The sequence below is a fragment of the Miniopterus schreibersii genome (genome assembly GCF_964146895.1).
Source record: "Miniopterus schreibersii genome assembly, chromosome: 6".
Classification (NCBI taxonomy): domain Eukaryota; kingdom Metazoa; phylum Chordata; class Mammalia; order Chiroptera; family Miniopteridae; genus Miniopterus; species Miniopterus schreibersii.
In genome coordinates this window covers 81,368,078-81,390,974 of record NC_138107.1, presented here as the reverse complement: position 1 = coordinate 81,390,974, position 22,897 = coordinate 81,368,078, and the positions used below count along the sequence as shown (strand labels likewise).

General features: G+C 39.1%; 1 protein-coding gene across 9 annotated transcripts in view; it reads right to left on the bottom strand.

The window, feature by feature from the left end:
- The window catches only part of PCMT1 (protein-L-isoaspartate (D-aspartate) O-methyltransferase), a 34,917-nt gene that overhangs the window by 10,202 nt on the left and 1,818 nt on the right, over positions 1 to 22,897 (bottom strand). For 5 of the 9 annotated variants that reach the window (XR_013999066.1, XR_013999067.1, XR_013999068.1 and 2 more), the window contains exons 2-7: positions 14,507 to 14,611; positions 13,294 to 13,325; positions 9,803 to 9,907; positions 7,412 to 7,532; positions 5,360 to 5,445; positions 1,102 to 1,271 (exon numbers count right to left, since the gene is read on the bottom strand). Coding sequence is in view for 3 of the 9 variants with exons in the window: in XM_081140892.1 (XP_080997018.1) it covers positions 1,102 to 1,271; positions 5,360 to 5,445; positions 7,412 to 7,532; positions 9,803 to 9,907; positions 13,294 to 13,325; positions 14,507 to 14,611 (619 nt within the window). In the remaining 6 variants the exon portion in view is untranslated. Of the gene's footprint in view, positions 1 to 1,054; positions 1,272 to 5,359; positions 5,446 to 7,411; positions 7,533 to 9,802; positions 9,908 to 13,293; positions 13,326 to 14,506; positions 14,612 to 22,897 lie in introns of all 9 variants that reach the window. The other 4 variants (XR_013999069.1, XR_013999070.1, XR_013999071.1 and 1 more) reach the window with 1 other exon arrangement.

Below are 22,897 nucleotides of genomic sequence, written 5' to 3'. Positions count from 1 at the left end.
TTTAAAGTAAAATTCAGTTTGAACTGAGTTGAGTTACATTCATTACCATTTTTGCAATTAAACATTCATTCAAAAACAAAATGAGAAATTTATTAAATTTACAATCACCATATTACCTACTAAGAAAATAATTATCTTAAAATAAGTACCTCTGTCAAATAAAAATAGATTCTAAAACAAGGAAGCTGTAAAGCCTTTCTCATTTTGGCGTTTAATTCCAAGTGCTCGTGGCTGGTGTCACTCTGCTTCCTGATCCCACCCTCCGCATGGGAGGGAGTGGGAAAGAACAGGAAAAGTCCTGGTTCCAAACAAAGTATTCAGATTATGCTGAGATGTACAACTAAGGGGGCGTCGGCATGCGCCATGCTGTGCTGGGGGCTGTGCCGCATGCTGCTGCACCTTTGGGTGGGTTTGTGAGACCTGGGCACTCCCTTCGAGCTGACAGAATCCTTTGCTGTATTAAGCAGGTTAGAAACTGGCTGGCCCGTTCCACAGAATGGCAATAAGTTTATTTGTTATAGGGGCTCTGAAGCAACAGCTGGACATGAAACAGGCACAGGCTGTGAGACATCGTGAAGGTGACTGGAAGAGAAGCCAGGCTGAGGGAGACTGCCCTTCCTCTCTGGGATTCTGACACCTTGGAAAACTCGGACAGGAGTATCTCTTCCCGTCTTTCTCTTTACAACAAAGCTACAAGAGAGAGTGAACTGGGGCAGGAAATGATGGCCCCTTCTCTTCAAACCAAAGCCTTTGCTTCCAGGACCATACAGCAGCTATAAAAATTATCTGTAAATACAGAAACAGAGTGGCTGATGATAAACTCTCTTAGCACTAACCTGCGGCTGAAAGCCTCTTTAAAAAAACACCTTTGTGCCACCAAGTCTCACCCTCCCTTCCCCAAAGATGTGAGTTAAACCAAAAGAAGGGTAGACCATGCAAAATGTTTCTACACTTTTAATGTAGTGAATTTCTGATGTTAAGATGGAGCAGCGTAAAGGTGATAACCAAACAAACAGCTCTGGCAGGCTAACGGCTTAAAATGCACACCCTTCACCTTGCGTGTGTGGAAGAAGAAAGAGCAGAAGATAAAATCACTTCCACCTGGACCACTGCTTCTCTTTATCTGTCAAAGGCACGTAGATCACTCCCATCAGAGGCTTCATTTTGACACTGCCGTCTTGCAACTTGTCATACTGCTCCAGCATCTGATTTCCTCCCGCGGGGCCGACAGGCAGTATCAACCTTCCGCCAGGCTTTAACTGGTCTATCAGCTAAAAGAAAAAAACACACAAACCATGTGCACACCAAGTCACGGATTTTACAGTCATGTGACATCTCTATAAGCAGCCTTCAGTGTCCCTGGGCGGACCGTACAAATGCGCCCCATCTGGTGCACAAATACTCGAATGGTTGAACTGATGGCTCAGCTCCCACTTACTCGTGAATCTACCTCTCCTACTACACTACAAGGTCTCGACGACAGCCTTGTGCCCCTAGCACCTAACAGAGTACCTCGTGACAACTGCAGTGCTCGAACGTTTGGGCTGAACACAAAACGTACGATCCTCTCGGGAAGCCCAACGGCAAAGCTGGAAATTCCAATGCCTGGGTGCTTGTTCTGAGGGGTTTGGAGGGGAAGGGTAGAAAGCCTGCAAGGAACCCCCATCACTGTGGAGTTTAGGGCATCACTCAACCAAAGCTAAGGGAACCGTGGTTTTACAACTGAATTTAGGATTGCTGGCGCCGAGGCGAAGGAAGGTAGGGCTGGAGCCCCTGCGCGTTAGAACGAGGACCCGTCAGTGAAGAACCAAGGCTCAGATAGTTTTAAAACCACGTTACCATTCGAATGCAGCTTTACAAACCGCCACGAGTCAAAACACAATGAGAAAGAAACCTTACTTTGAATAGTATTTTTTTTTTTAAACCTCACCCAAGGATATTTTCTCCACTGCTCTTGGGGGGGGGGGGGGGGGCAGAGAGACATCGACCGGCTGCCTCCCGCAGGCGCGCTGACCAGGCGGGGACCCAGCCTGCAGCCGGGGTGCGTGCCCTCGGCCACAATCGAACCCGGGACCCTTCAGTCTGAGGGACAGCCCTCTAACCACTGAGCCAACCCAGCTAGGGCTCAATTAAAATTTTGGTTTCAGCAAGTCTTTTTTGCCCATTTTAATGTTTATCAAAGCAGGATTTGCTAGGATTGAGTTATTTTCTAAACGTCAAGATTTGTAATGAAAGCCAGCAGGCTGCTTCCCTCTCCCAGTCTTGCTTCCTAAATCCAGTCATTTTAACCCTTTCAGCTGTGTCTTCCATTCTTGCTTTTTAATTGGAAGTGTTTATTTCTAAAGGGTGTCTTTTATTTTTTTTAATTGAGATATAATTGGCATATAATATTGGATTAGTTTTAGGTATACAACAATTTGAATATATATTATGTTGCAAAATGATCACCACATTTTAAGTTTAATTGTCTTCCATCACCACACAGTTACAATTTTTTTCTTGTGATGAGAATTTTTAAGATATACTCTTAGCAACTTTCAAGCATACCATTTAGAATGAACTACAGTCACATTTACTTTTGAATTTCAAATTATATGCTGATGAGGACTGAGCTCTCTTACATGTATTCTCCTTTTCCCCAATCCAACCAATATAGTTTTTTATTTCAACCATTTTCAGTTGTGACTGTAAATATAATTTGCAGCTGAGCCAAGAGGTACTCAGTGATTGTTTCCTTTCTTATAACAGTTGTTTCCCTGCAGTTAAAAACTGAAGCCTTTTCTTTTCTCACTCAATTTCCTTTGTAACTGTTTCCAAACCTTTGTGTGTTCCAACAACTTCTCAATGAAATTTTTAGTCAAACCTATCGAATTAGTGTCTTGTCTTTTTGGGTAGCCTTTTCTAGGGCCCTCCTCTGGCTGCTCCAGGTCTGCACTGGTGATCCTCCGGCCTGCTCAGCTTTCACCTTGGGACTCCCTTTGTAACACTACTGGGAACTCTCGTCACCTCTCCTGAAAGATGTCCCACCCTCCTACATCCCCATGGCTTCCTAGTTTTGATTTTTCCTACTCTCTCCTTTCTCATTTTTTGCTAATATGATTGAAGCAACTCCTCCAGAAGTGTTCTGTGAAACAGTACCTAGAGTATTTTTAAAGAGAGCAGTTGAGATTTGCAAGTTTAAAACTATCTTTATCCTTCATAAGTATTTGGCAATATGTGCGGGCAAGGTTGGAAATCATTTTCAGTTTAGAACTGTGATGGTTTGTTCCCCTGTCCTGTTTATTCTTTTTTTTAAAATTGATTTTAGGGAGAAGGGAGAGTGATAGAAAGAAACAATGATCATCGATCAGCCACCCCCCCCCCCCCCACACACACCCCCCGGGGTCGAGCCCGCAGTCCCGGCATGAGCCCTGACCGGGAATTGCGCCTGTGACCGCTGGGTGCCCGGGTCCACGCTCAACCACTGAGCCACAGCAGCCGGGCCGCCCTGTGACGCTAACGCTGCTGCTCTGCAGCCGTGCCTATCTGGTCGCCAATCCTTAACAGGTTATCCTTTTTGTTTCTCTAGAAACTTAGACTCTTCTCTTTGTCCCTAGGGTTCTGCAATTTCACAGTGATATTGTGCTTATTTTTTCCTTTTTAAAAAAATTCATTGTACTGGACACTCAATAGATCTTTTCAAACTACAGGATCATGTCTTCAGCTCTTGGATAGCTTTTTACTTAGGACTTAAGACTGATTGTTCCTTACAAGAATTTCCCACCGCAGCCCCTTTCAGACCCAGGCCTCCTCTCTGGCTTCCCAGGTCCCGATGCCTCCGATTTCTAGGCCCTTCCAGAGGCCTGCATCGACAGTGCCCTCTGCGGTCCCTGAGTCGATTACTACTCCACCTGCTTTCTCTCTCCACACTCTGTGGAGCCCAGGGCTGCAGGTAGAATCTAGAGAGTTGCACAGAATGCGTCTTCCTGTTTCCTGTTTTTCTAGTTGCTTTGGGGTGACACCCAAGAGGAGCATAAACATCTCTACTCTGTTATCTTAAAACCAGAAAGACCCTTCAGTATGTATAAAAGACGCCTATAATACTTACAAGCGCTAGTATATTTAAAATCATATTGAGCTCAAGCTAGAAATGTCCTTCAAGATCATCTCAGGGTCTTTGTGGAGAAAATGAGTCCTGCACCCAAGTCCTTTCAATTAAACACAGTTCTATTTCAGATTTTAACTGTTTGTACTAGGCTGCTGCTATTTTTTTAAATAAAAACTAAAAACTACTGATCATGTGCTCAAATATGAAAACTCTCTGAGCTATTCATTTATTATTTGTATACTTTTATTCTGACTTATATACTTTTCTACACACGTTACTGCTTCAATTAAAACGTGTTAAAAAACCACTGGTTTAGTCTTTAAAACACACACACACACTAGATAACAGAGTCAGAGAGAATAAGTCATTTCCCCAAAGTCATTTAGCCAGTAAGTAGCAAGTCAGTGATTAGAACAAATTCCCAACTTCCAGCTTCTCATAACTGATCTAAACACACACAAAAAGAACTCTTTCCAGGCTGGGGAGCGGATGAGACTGGGCAGAAAAGACGACATCACTGTCATCTAGTCAAGAACTATGTAAATTTCCTATGGAACAGAAACCTAAGACTTCAGTGAACTTAACCAAGGATTACTAAGGGCTGGCGTAAGCTTATCAGAGTCATACAAAATGAAAAATCAATTTTGCGCTTAAAGACTTCCTTGACTACCCTAAAACATATAACATGGGATACCCTCCCTCACTGCAGCGATGAAAATTCTCCTACTCCGACGGCCAGTTCACGCTCCGTCCTGTATGAAGTCTCTCCAACTGCTCTATGCAAAATTCTTCCGCTGCCTTGAACTACAGTAGGATTTTCTTTTTCATTCAATATACATCATATATTAATGATACGGTATCACATCACTAATTTCCCTGTTACATGTATGACACAGCTCTCCTAGGGTGCAAACTTTGTGAGGGTAAAATGTATGACAAACACTTCCTGGTCTCTCCCAGGCACCCAACGGTCTTGCATATTCTGGTATTTACTAAAATACCAAGTGGGTCATGAACTCCAGAGGGATGTTCCCAATTCTATTGGTAGACTAGCTCTTTGCTGGATCAAATACTGCCTCAAAAGACAGCCGTGAACTGGGGTTTAGTAATCTTGATGCCATTTATACATATGAAAAATAAATTACCTAACTGTAACTGAAGTGCACGACATAAAAGTCTAATTCTATTTTGAACACCATCTAGAATTATTTCCCTATACATCTTTGAGAATTTTAGTTGAGTAAAACGCAAACACAGAAAGAAACAACTCACTGCCTGGGGCACAACTGGGGCTGCAGCGCCTACGTGAATAGCATCATAAGGGGCTTCTTCGGCATATCCCATTCTTCCATCCCCCACTGAAAGAAAAAAATCAAGCGTTCAATACCTGTTCAGATAAAAGTACTTAGTGTACAGATGTTAAAGCAGGGAACGGACAGGGGTGTTTTTTTTTGTTATTTTTTAAATAAATGATGATGGGACAACTGAATATGCATATGAAACAAATATATACTTGGAGCCCAACACCTCATATATACACAAATATCAATGTCAGGAAGGTCAAAGACCTAAATGTGAAAAGCTAAAATAATAAAGCTTCTGAGAAATAACATAGAAGAGTATCTTCATGACTTCAGAGTAGCCTTAAGCAGGACACAGAAAGGACAGGAAAAAACTGGTAAGTCTGGCTACATTAAAATTAAAAATTTCTATTTATTAAAAAAGTACCAATATGAGAGCAAAAAGGCATGCCACAGAGTGGGAGAAAAGATTTATAATATGCATAAATAGACAAACGGCCAGTCTCCAGAAGTCCTATAAATCAAAGAAAAATATAAATAATTCAATATCTGACCAGGGAGTTCACAAAACAGGAAATCTAAATGCCAAACATTTAGTGTTCAACCTCACTGGTTAATAGGAAAATACAAAATTAAAATCACACAGATACTGCTGTACACTCACTAAGTGGGCAAAAAGAAAAGTCTAATAATACCAAGTGTTGGCAGAGATGTAGAGTAATAGGAACCCTGACACACTGCTGATGGGAATGTAAATTGGTTCAATCACTTTAAAAAACAGTTTTGCAATATCTATGGTAACCCTGTGAACCTACAATAACACTCCTACAGAAATGAGTGCTTGTATAATGAACGTATATATGTACGAATCTGGGCTTAATACACGTATGTTCACAGCAGCATTTTAGATATTTCCAAATTAGAAATAACCCAAAATACCCATCTACAGTAGAAGTGACAGATGTTGGTGATATTCTCACAATGGAGTGCTCTACAGCAATAGAAATGAACTGTATACAAGGAGACGGGTGAATCTCACACACACAGTACTGAATGAAAGTCATTCACCATAGAATGTACACTGCATGGTTCCATTTATCTAAAGTTCAAAATTAAATTAAACATTGTTTTTGGAAGTATAATTAGACGGTAAATGCATATAAGTAATGACACTGGTTACCGCTAGAGAGAAGGGAGGCAGTTATGATGAGGGAAAGGGAAGCTGAGGGCCTCCAGGTACGAATAATGTTTCATTTCCTGATCAGTGCGGTGCCTGAACAGGTATTTATTAAGCTTCACCCTTATGCTTTATGCATTTCTTAATGTTCTTTATTTTTCACAATACAAAATGTGCTCCTATGGAAGTATGTCCATTGTCTATCGCTGAGTGGAAAAGGCAAACTCCAGGGTAATAATACAGTATGAGTTAAAGAAAACTCTGCGTGTGTGCAGTTTATTCACACATATATACCTGGAAAACTGAAAAGGGAAGAGGAGGGGTTTTCTGTTTTATCTTACACATCTCTGCACTGTTTAAATTTTTTATAATGAGCACTTGTTACTTTGGTATTACTTCTGAAAAAGCAATGAAGAAAGAACTCAGTTCAACATGGGCACTTTCTGGAACAGCTGACAGCCAGGCACCCACGATCCAGGTAGAACTAGCGTAACATTGACAAGCAATTAGCCCTACCCGACTTGGCTCAGTGGTTAGAGCGTCGGCCTATGGACTGAAGGATCCCGGGTTCGATTCCAGCCAAGGGCGCTGTGCCCCGGCTGCAGGCTTCAGTTCCCAGCCCTTGTCGGGGCTTGTGTGCGAGGCAACCAATAGATGTGTCTCTCACATTGATGTTTCTCTCTCTCTCTCTTCCACTCTCTAAAAGCAGTGGAAAAAATATCCTTGGGTGAGGATTTAAAAAAAAAAAAAAGCAGTAATTAGCTCAGAGTATGATTTAGCTTGCATGGGGAAAATCTGAAAATAAAAATTCTGCAGAGAGGAAGTTTTTTGTTTTCTGATACTCACCAATCAGCTGCACTCTCCCTGAAGACAAAAGTGTTGGGTCATCCTTTCTGACATTATTTATTGAGTCGTCTACTAGCTCTTTAATGTGGTCAATTCCTACGACTTTTCCACTAGCTCCAACCTAGAAATGAGAAGAATTCAATAGCTCACTGGTCTAAATTTGTCTTTCTAAAGTGTCATTAAAGTGCTTCCTTATGTAAAGTCCTATTCTGCAATGAGAAATGAAGACAATTCCATTTATTATAAATTATTTACCAATTACAACTTTCCCAACTATAACCCTCAAATAAATAATTATATTTCAGTAATTAAAAAGCTAGAATAAATTATAAAAACTTGTAATACTAAGGAAAATGCTATCATTCTTCAATTTATCATTTTTAAATCCAGGACCATGATGGAGGGCTTAACTGCCAATATTAAATGGTAGTTAATGCAATCATTTCTACTCACATTAAACCTAGAAGTGTGACTTTAAATATTAAAGTGTTACCGCTCTGGCTGGGTGGCTCGGTTGGACTATTGTCCTGTATACCAAAAAGGTTTTGGGTGTGATCCCTGGTCGAGGCACATATGGGAGGCAACTGATTGATGTTTCTCTCTCTCCCCCTCTCCCTCTAAAATCAATAAACATATCCTCAGGTGAGGATTATGTATATATAAATGTTACATAACATTTTATATGGATTTAAATAATTTTATAGGGATTTATACCTGATTCTACTGCCATCTTGTGGAAAGTATAAAATACATGAAAATATAAAAAGGCCCCAAATATAAATTGTAAAAAATTTTAACACAATAAATACTTTGGTGTCAGACTAGCTGGGGTCACATCTAAGTTTCATTACTTACTTACAACTGCATAACCTTGGCAAGTGATTCTACGAATCAGGTTCCTGAGCTTCGTAAAATGAGGAGGAAAAGGTATGTGCCTCATAGATGATTGAGGATTAAATAAGAGAACACATGAAAAGCATTTAGAATGCTGACTATCATGTACTAAATGTGTAAAAAGCATTAACTTAAATTGCCATCATTTAAAAAAAGATAACTCAGAAATTTAATGATTTTTAAAAAGTAAATTTTCCTCTGAAACCATAGATATGTCAAGTATAGAAAATATCTCACTAAATATTATTCCTAAGCTTTGAAAATAAAAAGTTCCTGACATCCCATTGGTGAAGGCTTAACTTCTACAAAATAAGTAAAAAATACTGAACAGATCGGAATCCTTATTATAGATCAGACACTGTTCTGGATGCTTACGATATGCCGAGAGGAAAAATCAGGACAATGATGGAGGGCTGAACTGCCAACATTAAATATTAAAAGCCCCATCTCCCTGAAACTTACATGATAGGGGGCTGCTGATTATACATTTATAGCAAGTTAAATGGATTCTAGTCCAAGATGGACCCATAAATCCCAACTCAACCAAACCAGAACCTTCTAATCTGGCCTCCAGGGAAAAGACTTTTCATAATCAACTTGATGTGATTCTCTGAGCACAGATGAGCCCTTCCTCAAGGTGCTTGGTGGGCCTCCAGTCATACTCTGGTGGTCACGTATCAGATGAGCCTCTGGTGATATAAGTTAAAGTATAATAAACAAGGCATTTTTCTAAGAGCACTTTTCTTAATGTAAAAGAATCTCTGCCCTCACTCCTAATAGATCTGTAGGAGTGTTTAGGTATCAGACTCTATATTATTTTCTGCCAGATAAAAACTTGAAGAATAGAGCCCAGCTAGGCATGTCTCAGCGGTTGAGCATCAACCTAGGATCCAGGAGATCACAGTTCGATTCCCAGTGGGGCACATGCCCAGGTTGTGGGCTCGATCCCCAGCAGGGGGCGTGCAGGAGGCAGCCGATCAATGATACTCTCGTCATTGATGTTTCTCTCTCTCTCCCTCCCTCTCCCTTCCTCTCTCTGAAATCCATAAAGATATATTTTAAAAAAACAAAACAAAAACTTGAAGAATATAGTCCAGGAGCTACTGGCTACCATGGTGTGAGCATAAGAGAAGAGCCCGTCTGATAATGAAGCGAACATGTGGAGAAAAGCAAAGTCAAACCAAGAACCAGAGAAACTCACTGTCAATAACAATACCTGATCTGAATCCAGCCACACAAGAAGCCAGATACACCTTAAGATGTTTCCATTATATAAACCAAATAAATTCCCCTTTAGCTCTGCCAATTTAGATACTTTGTCACTTGCTACAATAATAAAAATATCCTAGTGATATATATTCCAACTGCTATCTTGGTAGAATTTTTTTTAAAAAAACCTTCAGAAACTGCTAATGAAAAAAATACACAGTCAAATCATACATAGGAAATGTAGAACTATGCTCCTATTGGGGCAAGAATGAAAAATAAAGGTCTTACCATACGTGCAAAACATGCAGTGAGGATTCCACTTCCAGATCCTACATCCAGAGCTTTGGCTCCATCATGCAGCTGATCAAATAGAAGTTCTAGCGCATATGCATGCTGCCAAAAGAAAACAGAGCAAATATTCCTTTTCCAAGAATATAAAGTATATATGCCATGGCATATAAATAAAGTTGCCAACTTCATACCAATGTCACTACTATTGTCATCCACCAAGTCAACGAAAACATATTATACATACTTATATCCACATCAGAATCACATAAGAGAGCGGAAGGGGGAGAGGGAGGGAGGAAGGGAGGGAGGGAGGGAGAGAGAGAAGCATCGATGTGAGAGAGACACATAGATTGGCCTGTGTTCGTAAAAACTTTCAAGACCATAAATTAAGAAAAGATTGAGGAACTGCTCCAGATTAAAGAAGGCTAAAAAGACATGACAAAATGAGTGAAACTCCTGGTCTGCAATTTTCTTTTCCTATAAAGGGCATTACTAGAGCAATTAATGGATCTAAATAAGGTCTGTAAATTGTCTAACAGTGTTGTATTAATGTTAACTTCCTGACTTTGACAACTGTACTGTAGTTATTTAAGAGAATGTCCTATTATTTATTTAATCCCCACCCAAGGATATGTTTTTATTGATGGAGTCTCTATGGAGAGAGTTTGTGTACTTTTGGGGGGATGAAGATCTGTAGCTTTGATCAGATTGTTACAACAATCATTATTCCCTGAAAGTTAATAATTTCCATTAATGATAAGTCTCACAAGATAAGAAAATGAAAGTAATTAAAAAGAAAACACAAACTCCTTGCCCGGCCAGGCGTGCCTCAGTGGTTGACCATCGACCTAGGATCCAGGAGATCGAGGTTCAATTCCCTGTCAGGGCACATGCCCGGATTGCGGGCTCGATCCCCAGTCAGGGGGTGTGCAGGAGGCAGCGGATCAGTGACTCTCTCATCATTGATGTTTCTCTCTCTCTCTCTTTCCCTTCCTCCCTCTGAAATCAATAAAGATATATTTTTAAAAAAACCAAAAACTCCTATAATACATGACTTTCCCGAATCCAGAAATTAAAGGACTAGAAGGGACTTCTTTAAGGTACCAATCAATTCCCAATCTATAGATAGTACTGTCCCAATTTAATTCCAAAAGAAACTCAGGACTTTTTTTTTAGTACTATGTTTGTATAAGACTTATTTGTGTTGTATTGTTTTGTTTTGTTCCTTAAAAAAGGGGGTATACTAAGTTATTAAAGTCTCATTCAGATTTAAAATGTCAAGGCCTCAATCATATTTATTAGCTTTTTTCACGTTTCTATCACTACAGATATTTTTCTGGATAACCCATGCTCATCTCTAAATCTAAATATTGACAGTTGTTATTTTTAAATTTTTTAAATTTATTATTATTTTTTTAAATATATCTTTATTGGTTTCAGCGAGAGGGAGAGAGAGAGAGAGAAACATCAATGATGAGAGAGTCATTGATCAGCTGCCTCCTGCACGCCCCCGACTGGGGATCAAGCCCGCAACCCGGGCATGTGCCCTGATCGAACTGCAATCTCCTGGATCCTAGGTCGATGCTCAACTGCTGAGTCATGCCCGGCCAGGTTAAAAATTGACAGTTTTTAAAATTCATGTTTATAATTACGAAAAATTTGAAACCCACAGAAACACTGGAAATAAACAACGAACATGCTTTTCTCCTCTTCATATTGTGGCATACTATTTTATCAAACCATCTAAAAACAGGCTGTAGACATCATGGTACTTCCTCCTAAATACTTCAGTATGCATCTGCCAAAAAAAACTAGGACATCTTCCTTCGTAACCACATCACCATTACTACCATGCTCAAGAAAATCATCAGTTCAGTATCATCCAACACATGCAACATATTCAAATTTCCTCTTTTGTCCCGCAAATGTCCTTTACAGCAGTTCCCCCCCCCAATCCATTCAAGGTTCATGCTCTGCATTTGCCAATCTCAAATATTCTCCCCACCAACTCTCCTCCAACTACCAGTTCTCTCTGTTCTTCAGAATACTGACTCCTTTAAGGAGTCCCGCCTGGCTGTCCTGAATAAAACCCCATATTCTAGATGTATCAGTTTCTCCTGTTAGATTCAGATCAAAGACTTTTAGCAAGAGCAGCACACAGGGCTTGCTGGGCACCTCCCATTGCATTACATCAGGAAGCACATGATGCTGGGCAATCTCACTACTGGGCTTACCAAACTCAGCTACTCAGAAAACTCAGTAAGTCACTTTCTTTTCAGGGCATATTTTTTTTTCTTCGTAATTAACAAGTAATATGTTAGAGCAATAACTTGAGACTACATGGATATTTTTGTTCACCAACAACCTTCCTTTTAATAGTTTTAGATTAACTGATGCTCATTGCCTAATTCAATTATCACATTGATGATTACAAAATAGTGATTTTTTTTTTAACCCTCACCTAAGGACATGGTTTTATTGATCTGAGGGAGAGAGAGAGAGAGAGAGAGAAACATGAATGCAAGAGTGAAACATCAATTGATTGCCTCCCACACGCACACCGACCAGGGATCAAACCCAAAACCTTTCAGTGTCCAGGATGATGCTCCAACCAACTGAACCACACTGGCCAGGGCTAATGATTTTTAAAATTCTATTACTCCTTCCACATTTATTAACTGGCATTCTTCTTTCATTTTTTCCCTGTCTTGCTTTTTGTTTTTTTAATCTCTGTGGACTCATGGATTTTTGTTTCTTAATTCACTGTGTTACAATCCATTGTCTTCAATCTCTATCATTTTTATGATTCTCAAATTGTCTCCAATGTTGCCTCTGGGAGTCTCTTCAAATCTGCAACCTATGTCCTTCTGACATTACCCCATTAGCCTCTGAGTACTTCCTCAGTTTCCAACATTCAATCACTTCTCCAAGGGCTCTAGTCTCTCTAGAGAGAAATGGTATTTAGAATTCAATAACTGGATAATGAGTGTGCTCACTGCTACATAATACAATTAATACTATTTTATTCTACTAACATCCTTGCTCAGAGCATCATAGGAGACTGTATGCCTATGTTTGTACATGCCTGCATGCATACAGATGTACTATGTGACCATACACACACACACATACATACACACATTTTCTTTATTAAGAAGCAGGTTCCTCAAAAAATGCAAATGATTAAAAATGCACCCTGTCTGGAAGAAAATTCTGATATAAGTTATGACATGGATAAACCTTGAGAACATTATGCTATGTGAAATAAACCAGTCACAAAAAACAAATACCTATGATTCCACTTATGAGATACCTAGGGTAGTCAAATTTGTAGAGGCTGAAAATAGAATAGTGGGTGCCAGGGCTGGGAAGAACAGGAAATGGGAAATTATTTAAAACTTTAACGATTTTTACTAAAGAAAATAATCTTAAAGAAAAAAACGTGATCATGTGATCCATTAGTGCCCAAATGACCAAAGTTAACTTACCATGTGTGGAGCACTGATTGTTGCTTGGAAACCTGCAAAAGAAGAGAGCTACTGATACGTTCAGCCACAAAAACATACCAGATACTCCAGGTAATTCCTTTTCTAACATCCATAAATTACTTTTCATAATAATTTTCATTTTTATGATCACAAGAAAATGAAACTTTTATTTTGTACTTTCGAGTAAGGTCATGCAGCAGTTAAAATTAGGAAAACCAGTCATGCCATAGGCTACTGTGCTCCTCTAGTACAACAGGCCACTATTTTTAAAGATTTCTTCTCCTGTATAATTGCTAAGAAAGGAAGAATTTCAATAAGTTGAGTCCATAAATTTATGACTTGTTTTCACTTCAGATTTATAAAAAGAAAATAAGCTTCCATATATAATAGGTATGCAAAATCTTTGCAAACTTAAACTGCTTCCTATTTCTGGCAACTTAAAAATAAACTAGAGCAACCAGAAAGTAGCTTAAGAGACTAATAAACAACTCTTTATACTATCATCTGATGCAAATTCACACAATCTTTCCTTAGTGTTTAGCTTCTACATTTTTTTCTTCCAGGGCTGCTTTTTCAAAACATATTTACCTGCTTCTGCATCTGAAGCAATTTTCACTGAGCGGTGGTAGCAGGTGCCTTCGGGGTTCAGAAGCCCCCCAGGATCTTCTCTGCTGACTGTCATGGTGCTTCAAAAGAAGAAGGCATGGCAGCTGGCGACAGAATCCTGAGGCCCCTCTAAGCCTCAAAGGCGCCCACTGCCAAGGCTCAGCAGTTCCGCAAAAACCTGCTTCAGGAGAAGGAGTTAAACAGGGAACTTGCTAAAATCAAGCGCAAGTCACAAGCTCAGGGCAAGCGAGGCAGAGATGCCAGTAATAACTTAAGTACATTTATTGCCTTTAGTACTGATTCTTAAAACTGAGGCTAATGGGGAAAATAACCCTAGTCAACGTGAAGGCCCCTAAAGAAAACTCAGCACTCAGCTTAAACCATAAATTTTCGTTAAAAGTATATTTTCAGAAGAATTGTTTAAAAGATTCTTTATATATGTTTGAGAAAACAGAAAAGATACTTCATATACATATAACATTATAAAGGCATAAAATTCAAACCAGCGAGGTAATAATGAACATCTGTGTCCCAGTCTATTTTTACTTACAAAAATTATAGAGTGAGTGAGTAAAAAATGTGACATTCTTGGAAATCCAAAGCTTACCTATTGATTGTGGGGAATCCATGTAAGGGTTACATTTTGCATAGTGGGAGCGGTCGGTGGCCAGCATTACTTCAAATACTTTATCTGTCTTGATGATTCCATTTTCTGAAATAAATGAGGCAAATACTTTAAGCAGAGAATAAGGCGGCCAGACGTATTTTAAAATAATTATTCTGGCTGCACTGTGGAGACCGGACTGGAAGGGAACGAGACTGGATGCTGTCGCAATGGTCCGCGTCCTCACAACCTGGTCTTTGATGGTGGCAGTAAGAATGGAGAAGGGTGTGAGTCATATTTGGAAGGGAATGGGGGGAAAAGTAGGTTTGCAGCTGTTCACACGGAAAATAATACAATCATTAATAAGTAATAAAACAAGAATAAATTGGGTCGTGGGCTTACACTGTACAGCTACGTTTGGCCCGCCCTGAATACACCTGACTGACTAGATCTGGAAGAGGGGGGGCAATGGCTGTACTTCAGATATCAAGGTTACAGAAAAAGATGTTCTGCATGTGCAAGAACTCAGGGAATGCGGTACACACGAGCCCTTGCTGAGGACTCTTCTAGAAGATGTGCTTCACTAGCCAAGAGATAAATGGAGATATATCAGCAAAGGACATACATACATCTGTACAGCACAGACTAAAATAAGGGGGGAGACATGGGTAGGATAATAATATTTAAATGTTACATGTTCTAACGAAGTAGAAAGAATGCCACCAAAAACAATGGGAGAGAAAAGAGAGCAAAAGTAGAATTAGATCAGTGTCATATAGGTAACAGGAGGAATCAAAGGACACCATTTAACACTGACCCACCAGACAGAAGCAGTTAAGAAAAAGGTAGGTTAAAGGCACTATAAAAGGTATAAATACAAACCTTCCAAATAACAGAGTATTTTGAAAAGTCAGCAAACAAGGCAGGCACACCAAATAGAGAAACAATGTAAATAGTCATAGACTGGCAAAGACAAACTTATATCATCTTTCCATTTTAAAAAATTTGTAAGTTTTGGATAAAGTAACCCAAATAGAAAATATTATTTCTACACAAAGGAGCTTATTTGATTAAAATTAAAAGTGAGAGCATTTTTTTAAGTTTTAAAAGCAGAATAATAATAATATATTATTTACTGAATATTTACCATGAGCCAGACAAAATCCAAAGCACATTACATACACTATCTCTTTTAAGATATGAACTTTTGGACTATGAACTATGAAACAATCCTACGTTGTCTCTAACAATTATAAAGTAAACACTTATTACTACATTTTACAGATGATGAAACTGAGTTTAGATAAAAGACTAAGTTGTTCAAAATGACAGAGCAAATAAGGGGTAGGGCCATTCAAAATGAGATATTAGGTTCCTATTGACCACTTCATTGTACTTCTACTGACATATTCAAATAGCTTAGTGACTTCTACTAATTCATTTCCCAAAATAATTCTTGAGAGGTTCATTAGCCCTGAACTCAATTCAAATTCCAGAGAGGTGATTCATAGACTTTTCAGGTCACAGGGGCCTTGGAAGCCATCAAGTCTAACTTCATAAATCAGTACCAGGATCTCTACTTGAAGAGTCCCACTGATGTGGAAACAGCCCTTCAGACCACTCTAATTGTCAGAACACTGTCCTGTATTAAGATGAAATCTCCCTCTTTATAGCTCACTTGCACAAACCCTTAGTGCTACTCTCCCTCTGAAGCCACAAAGAATATACTGAATTTTCTATCCAGCCAACCTTTTTTACACATCTAAAGACATAGCAGGGCCGCCTCAAGCCTTATCTTTTTCAGGTTAAGCAGCCTCACTCAAATACTTTGTTTTTCAGTTTTTAAAACCATCACCACATTCATTCTCTGGATGGATACTAGAAGAGTGACATCTAAAATCAGACATATTGCTCTAGGCATATTCTAAAAACCAAAGTAAACTAACGAGATTACTTCCCTTAAACTAGATAATATACTTCTATCAAATGTGTGTGAATTTCTTTGGCTGCTTTCTTAGTCTATAGGGGCATATGGAATTTACTAAAAACCCTAAACCATTTTTAAAAGCATGTCACCAGTCATTTATTAAAAAGCTGAACACATCGATGTTCAGAATAAGCTTTATTAGGTCATTATCGGGTGGTTTCCAAAATTTTCACTACAATGTTCTTATTTATTTTTGCCCACAATTCCACATTTTGAAAGATGCCTAAACCAAGCTACATTTACTAAGTTATCAAATAATTTTCCATTTTTGGTAATCTGACATAAACTGCCAGTGCCCTGAAACATTTCTGGCAATAGCAAAGTAATTTAATGTTTCACTCTGCATATATAGCCTTAATCATGAGTAAACGTGCAATTACCATTAGGCTTTCTGAAATAGTGAACAGCTTTAGAACTGCCATACCCAATCTTCCTGCACCCTAGGGACCAAGGACTCTAATTACATAATTATAATAATGGCTAATGTTGGCCCAAATATGCAATTGATCCAGATGAGAAGTTAGTAGGATTCAAAAGGAGAATGTAATAGAATGCAAGCTATAAGCCAAACAACAGAATGCCTAAAAAAATTAGAGCCACGCTAAGAAGGTATCTGTTTCTTTTATCTTGAGGGGTGAGGAAGGGTGCAAAGGAAAATAAATTCTAAGAAAAAAACAAAAATACTATACAACAGTCATAATTTAGGTAAGAAAATAAAAATATGGCACAGCCTGGCCAGGCGTGGCTCAGCGGTTGAGCGTCAACCTAGGATCCAGGAGATCGCAGTTCAATTCCCGGTCAGGGCACATGCCCGGGTTGCGGGCTCGATCCCCAGACAGGGGCGAGCAGGAGGCGGCCGATCAATGACTCTCATCATTGATGTTTCTCTCTCTCTCTCCCTCTCTCCTCTCTCTGAAATCCATAAAGATATATTTAAAAAATATATATAAATGGCACAAATTCAGGCAACTAAGGGAGTGTAAGAAAAGGAAAAAACATTTGACTATTCCTCTTCAAGAGCAGATGGGGCTGTGATATGAGACACTAATAGCAGATAAACTCATAACACTACACAGCTCAACAAAGTGCTGACACAGTCGCAAAATTAATGATGGTTACTGATTTTCAACACTTAAAAATCAACAAAGTTTTAAAGATTTATTTACTGCACAGAACAAAATGTAAATGTTAACTTTGAGTCCCTAATGTCCTTTCTTACAAAGGGGAGGGGTGAAGAGGTAGTTTTAGTTTATAAATTATGTAACAAGAAATTGAGGTTAAAGTATATTACTCAAAGTTACAAAGGTAACCACAAAAGAGGAAGCAAAAATTAACATGTAACTATATGGGGAGGGGGTAGGTTTGTAGGGTATAAATACTCATCCATCTTAGCAGGAGGTCAGTAAATGATGTCTGAAGTTGATAAAACAAGTCTTGTGTGGCTCAGTGGTTGAGCGTAGGCCCAGGCACCAAGGGGAGGGCAAATGCTTGGTTGCCGGTGGATCCCCAGCAGGGGGGTGCAGAAGGCAGCCGATCTATATTTCTATCTCTCCCTCCCTCTCCCTTCCTCTTTCTCTAAAATCAATAAAAACATATTTTTAAAAAAAAATAAATAAAGTTGATAAAACAAGAAATAGCAGTTTAAGCAAATGATTTAGAGACATGAACATAATCACAAGAACCAAAACTGTAGTTAAAAAGGGTTCACTGTAAACAATGAGTCTGGGAGTGGGAAGGAACACAACACATAATCATTACTTTTCATCATAAGCCCTTCTGTACTATTTTATTTTTTAACCGTGTACATATATTACCTAACTAAAAATTAATCATTTCAATTCTCCTTATAGATTGTGGCAAGGACTTCTTTTCTTTCACAGTGGAAGAATTTTAATTGGGTGCATTATCCAGTTATGCGCTGCCTTACAATTAAGTTCTTGTCAATGGAACACATGCAGAAGTTATGCATGCAACTTTATCATGCCCTTCAAAGAAATGGGGGATTTTCTCTTTCCCCATTTTTCTCCCCACCAGCTGGAACATGGAAATGATAGAGGTAAACCATCTTCAATCTCGCAGATGAGGGGAAGGCGTTAGGAAGTGCAGCAAGAGAGGCGGAGCCCAGGTCCTCAACACCATGGAATCTCCAGATTAGCCCTGAACCTCTTACACTTGGACTGTTACAGGAGACAGAATCTGATTTTGTTCAAGCTACTGTTATATTCTTTTATTGCTATTAGGGGGAGGGGAGAGGGAGGGAGGGGGGCAGAGAAGGAGAGGGAAGGAGAGAGAGAAAGAGAGAGAACACACAGATTTGTTGTTCCACTTGTTTATGCATTCACTGGTTCATTCTTGTATGTGCCCTGACCCAGGATGGGTCTCTTAAAACACACACACACACACGTGATTTCATACAACCCATGATGCAATTTAAATGATAGAATCTTGGATTTGGAAGCATCCTTAGAGATCTAGTGTACAGTCAAAGCTGATGACAAATCTCTTCCATAATATCCTTTACAATGAAATGGCCAACCATTTTTGGCTTCAACACATCCAGTAACAGAAAGCACTATTTTCCAAAGCCAACTCTTTGATTGTTAGGATAGCTTTGTGAATACTTCCACAATGAGCCAAAATCTGCCTCCCATTTGTTCTGGTTTGACCTCTACTACATGACATTTCTTCAAATATTTAAAAACTAGTGCTCTCTTAAGTTTTCTCCTTGCTAAACCAAACAACCTCAATCCCATCAAATCATTATATGGAATGTTGAAACCCTTGTCATGTTGATCACCCCTGACTGATCATCTTTGGTGTTTAACTCTGATAATGTTTGGTGTTATTCTTAATGTGTGCTGGCCAGAACTAGAGGCAATACTAACAAAAATATGTGGAACAGCACAATGGAATGAAGATCCCATTAAATAGAATGTAATACACCCTGGTACCTAGATCTAGTGCTGTCCAACAGCACATCTATGATGATGGAAATGTTCTACGTCTACATGGCCCAACAGGCCTCATGTAGCTGCTGAGCTCTTGAAATGTGGTTAGTGTGACTCATTTAAAATTTTTATTTAATTTTAATTAACTTAAATTTAAGCACACACTGATATTAAAATCCCCCCAAAATCACAGAAATTAAATCTTATTCAGTGCACTATGAGTTTACTTACTAGTATGTACCCGTAACACTGACTTTAAATAAGTTTAAATAGGAGCACTGGCCGGGTGGCTCTGTTGGTTGGAATGCTGTCCCCTACACCAAAAGGCTGCAGGCTCGATTCCCAGGCAAGGCACACACCTAGGCTGTGGGTTCAATCCTGGGTCAGGGCACATACGGGAGGCAGCCAATCAATGTTTCTCTCTCACATTAATGTTTCTCTCTTTCTCCCTTCCTCTCTCTCTAATAATCAATAAAAACATATCATCAAGTGAGGATTTAAAAAAAAAAAAAGTTAAAATGAGGACGTATTTTCTGGATTCTAAATGAGGTCCCAATATCTAAAAACAGTCCCTTACAATTTTATTTGCTGGCTATATTTGACAATCTATATTCAAATCTATATTTGAATGCACATGATAAAACTAATAGAATATTCTCTTTTCCATAGTTATGCTACTACTGGCTAACAAATGATACTCTAAATAGAATTTTAAAATAATTACAATTTATTTGCAGAAATAAATAAGGATACAAGTTATCATAATTCTTATACATTCAAAAATACCTACTAAAGGTGTTACTTAAATGTCCTATAAGAATCTCAAACCTAACATTCCCCAAAATAAACTGTTTTCCCACACTTCCTTACACCCCCCCCCCCATACACACACAAAATCCCTGCTGCTAGCTCATTTATTATTTCCAACTCAGAAAATGGCTAATCACTCAGGCCTAAAACCTTGGCGTCACATCCTTGACTTCAATCTTTCCCCCACACCCCAAATCCAAATCTAGCGCTTGCTATTTTCTCTGCCTGGAATGCTCGGCTCCCAGCTCTATCTGCATGGCTTGAATTTCTTCCCTTCAACCAAATCTTTGCTCAGATGACACGGTAGCGAGGCCTCCTCCCCTACAACCACAAACCCAATACCCCACACTCCCTCCCCTCCTTCCTGTTCTCACTGATCACGGGCACGCATTTTCTCTGTCTGTCCCGCTGGAAGTGAGCTCCGAGGGGAGAACGGAGGTTTGGTTTGCTCACTGCTGCATCCCTAGTGCCTGGCGTATGGCAGACAGTCCAACGTCAGTCGACTGAATGGCAAAGTCTACACACAGTACAGTATATGCACAAAATGACACAATCAAGGATGCGATAACTGACGTATTAGGCAGTGGACTGAATTTTTTAGGTAAAAGAACAATTATTAGCATTGTTTTAAGTGGCCAGTACAGCATCTGAAGTCTGTTAGCTAAGAGTTAAACCTTCCGCAAACATTCCGGTTTGGACATCCCTGCTTTAGGAGACCACCTCTCAGCCTCATCTCCTCCTGTTCTCCCCTCCTTTTCCTCAGTTTTACCATAGCTTGAAATTATCCCCATAAAAAATAGAAGATAAACTCTAATATAAACATTATTTAAATTGTCACATGCCCCAGATTAAACAGGTTCACAGCTGTTTTACATTGATCTGTTTCATGAACACACAATCAACCCATAATTATAAAATAAGTTGCACTGTCTAATGTGGTGACTATTAGCTACATGTGAGTATTTGTTAAATAGCACAAAAATCCAGCTCTTCAGTTGTACTGACCGCATTTCAAATGCTCAATGCCACATGGAGCTACTGTACTGAACAGCACGGACACTGACATTACAGAGAACTCTGTTGGGCTATAGACTTTTTTCCTAAAATTTTATTTTAGAGTATAAAACTGATTCAGCTGAAACACTGGCAGAGTTTAACCTTGTAGAGAATTTTCAATTCTCTACACACAAGTCTCTATGCCAGTGATTCTCAAAATGTGGTCGGTTCCTGGACCAGAAGCGGCATCACTTAGGAACTCGCTAGAAACACTGTTGACCCTTCAAGGACCTGAGGGTTCGGGCGCTGATGCCGCCCCCACACCCAACCCCAGCTGAAAATCTATGTATAGCTTTGACTCCCCCAAAACTTAACTACAGTGGTCCCTCAGTATCCACGGGGAATAAACTCCAGGAACCTCTTCAGATACCAAAGTCTGTGGATGCTTTGCTCAAGTCCCTTATGTAAGATGCTGTTTAATAATGCTTACAGCCAGCCCTCGGCGTCCTCAGGTTCACACCCGCGATGGAAAATACTACTTTCAATCGGGGATCCGCAAATGCCAAATCAGGGACACGAAGCACTGCCTGTACGTTTACTGAAAAAAATCCATTTGTAAGTCGACCCATGACGAGTTCAAACCCGTGTTGTTCAAGGGCCATCTGTACAAATTCTTGAGAGCCTCAGCAATCTGTCTTAGTTGGTTTTTTACGAGCTCTCCAGGTGATCCAGGAGTTACTTAAGAGCAGTTGTCATCACAACGTAAGATATGATATACCATTACAGTCTAAAATAATAAATGATACATCAACTATGATCTCATACACAATCATGTTTCAAGTACGTCTCACAAAAGAAAAACTCAGTATTTTCAATTATTATAATATTAAAACAAACCAATCATGAACTTCTTTCCTTTTGAAAAAGTTAACACTGTAAACGTGCTTCCTCTTCCAGTTTGCAGATCCCTTTTCACTTCCTATTAACATAATCACATTTTAACCTTTTTCTAAAAATGTAATTAGAAGTCTTCAAGTTGGGAAGAATACACAACAGCAGGGTAACCAGGAAAAAGGGAGAAATTTTCAAATTTTGTGACAATTAAAATTTTTACATGACCAAATATTACTTTTATAACAAACTGATATATAAAAATCAAATCTATTAGCTAGAATTACTGCAGCAAGAAGTTGAAACTAAAGTTGCACAAGTATTACAAAAAAGGCTGAGCTATTACAGGGCTCTAATTTCCTCTTACCATAGACCTAATATAAAGCTAAATGTTTGCAATATCAGCACGTATATTAAATATTTCTTATCAAATCTGCTGATAGGGAAACAGCCTCAGAAATTTCAACTAAGAATAGCAATGCAATACATTAAAGTGACTATAAAACCACTGGGAAAAGATCTAGTCTTGGCTTACTACAAATTTGGCCCAAAAAGGAGACGTTAAAAGCCTGATTGATTACAAATTTCTGCCACAGCCAAGTGTCTACTAAGATAACTTACCAGTGGAAAATTACTTAATCACAATTTGTGTGTAGAATGTTTCAGGTGTGTATATTGCAACAGGAAGCAGATCATTTTAAGAAATTTTACAAAAACATTTACAACATATTGAGCTTATGTGTCTACTTCCAATCAAATATC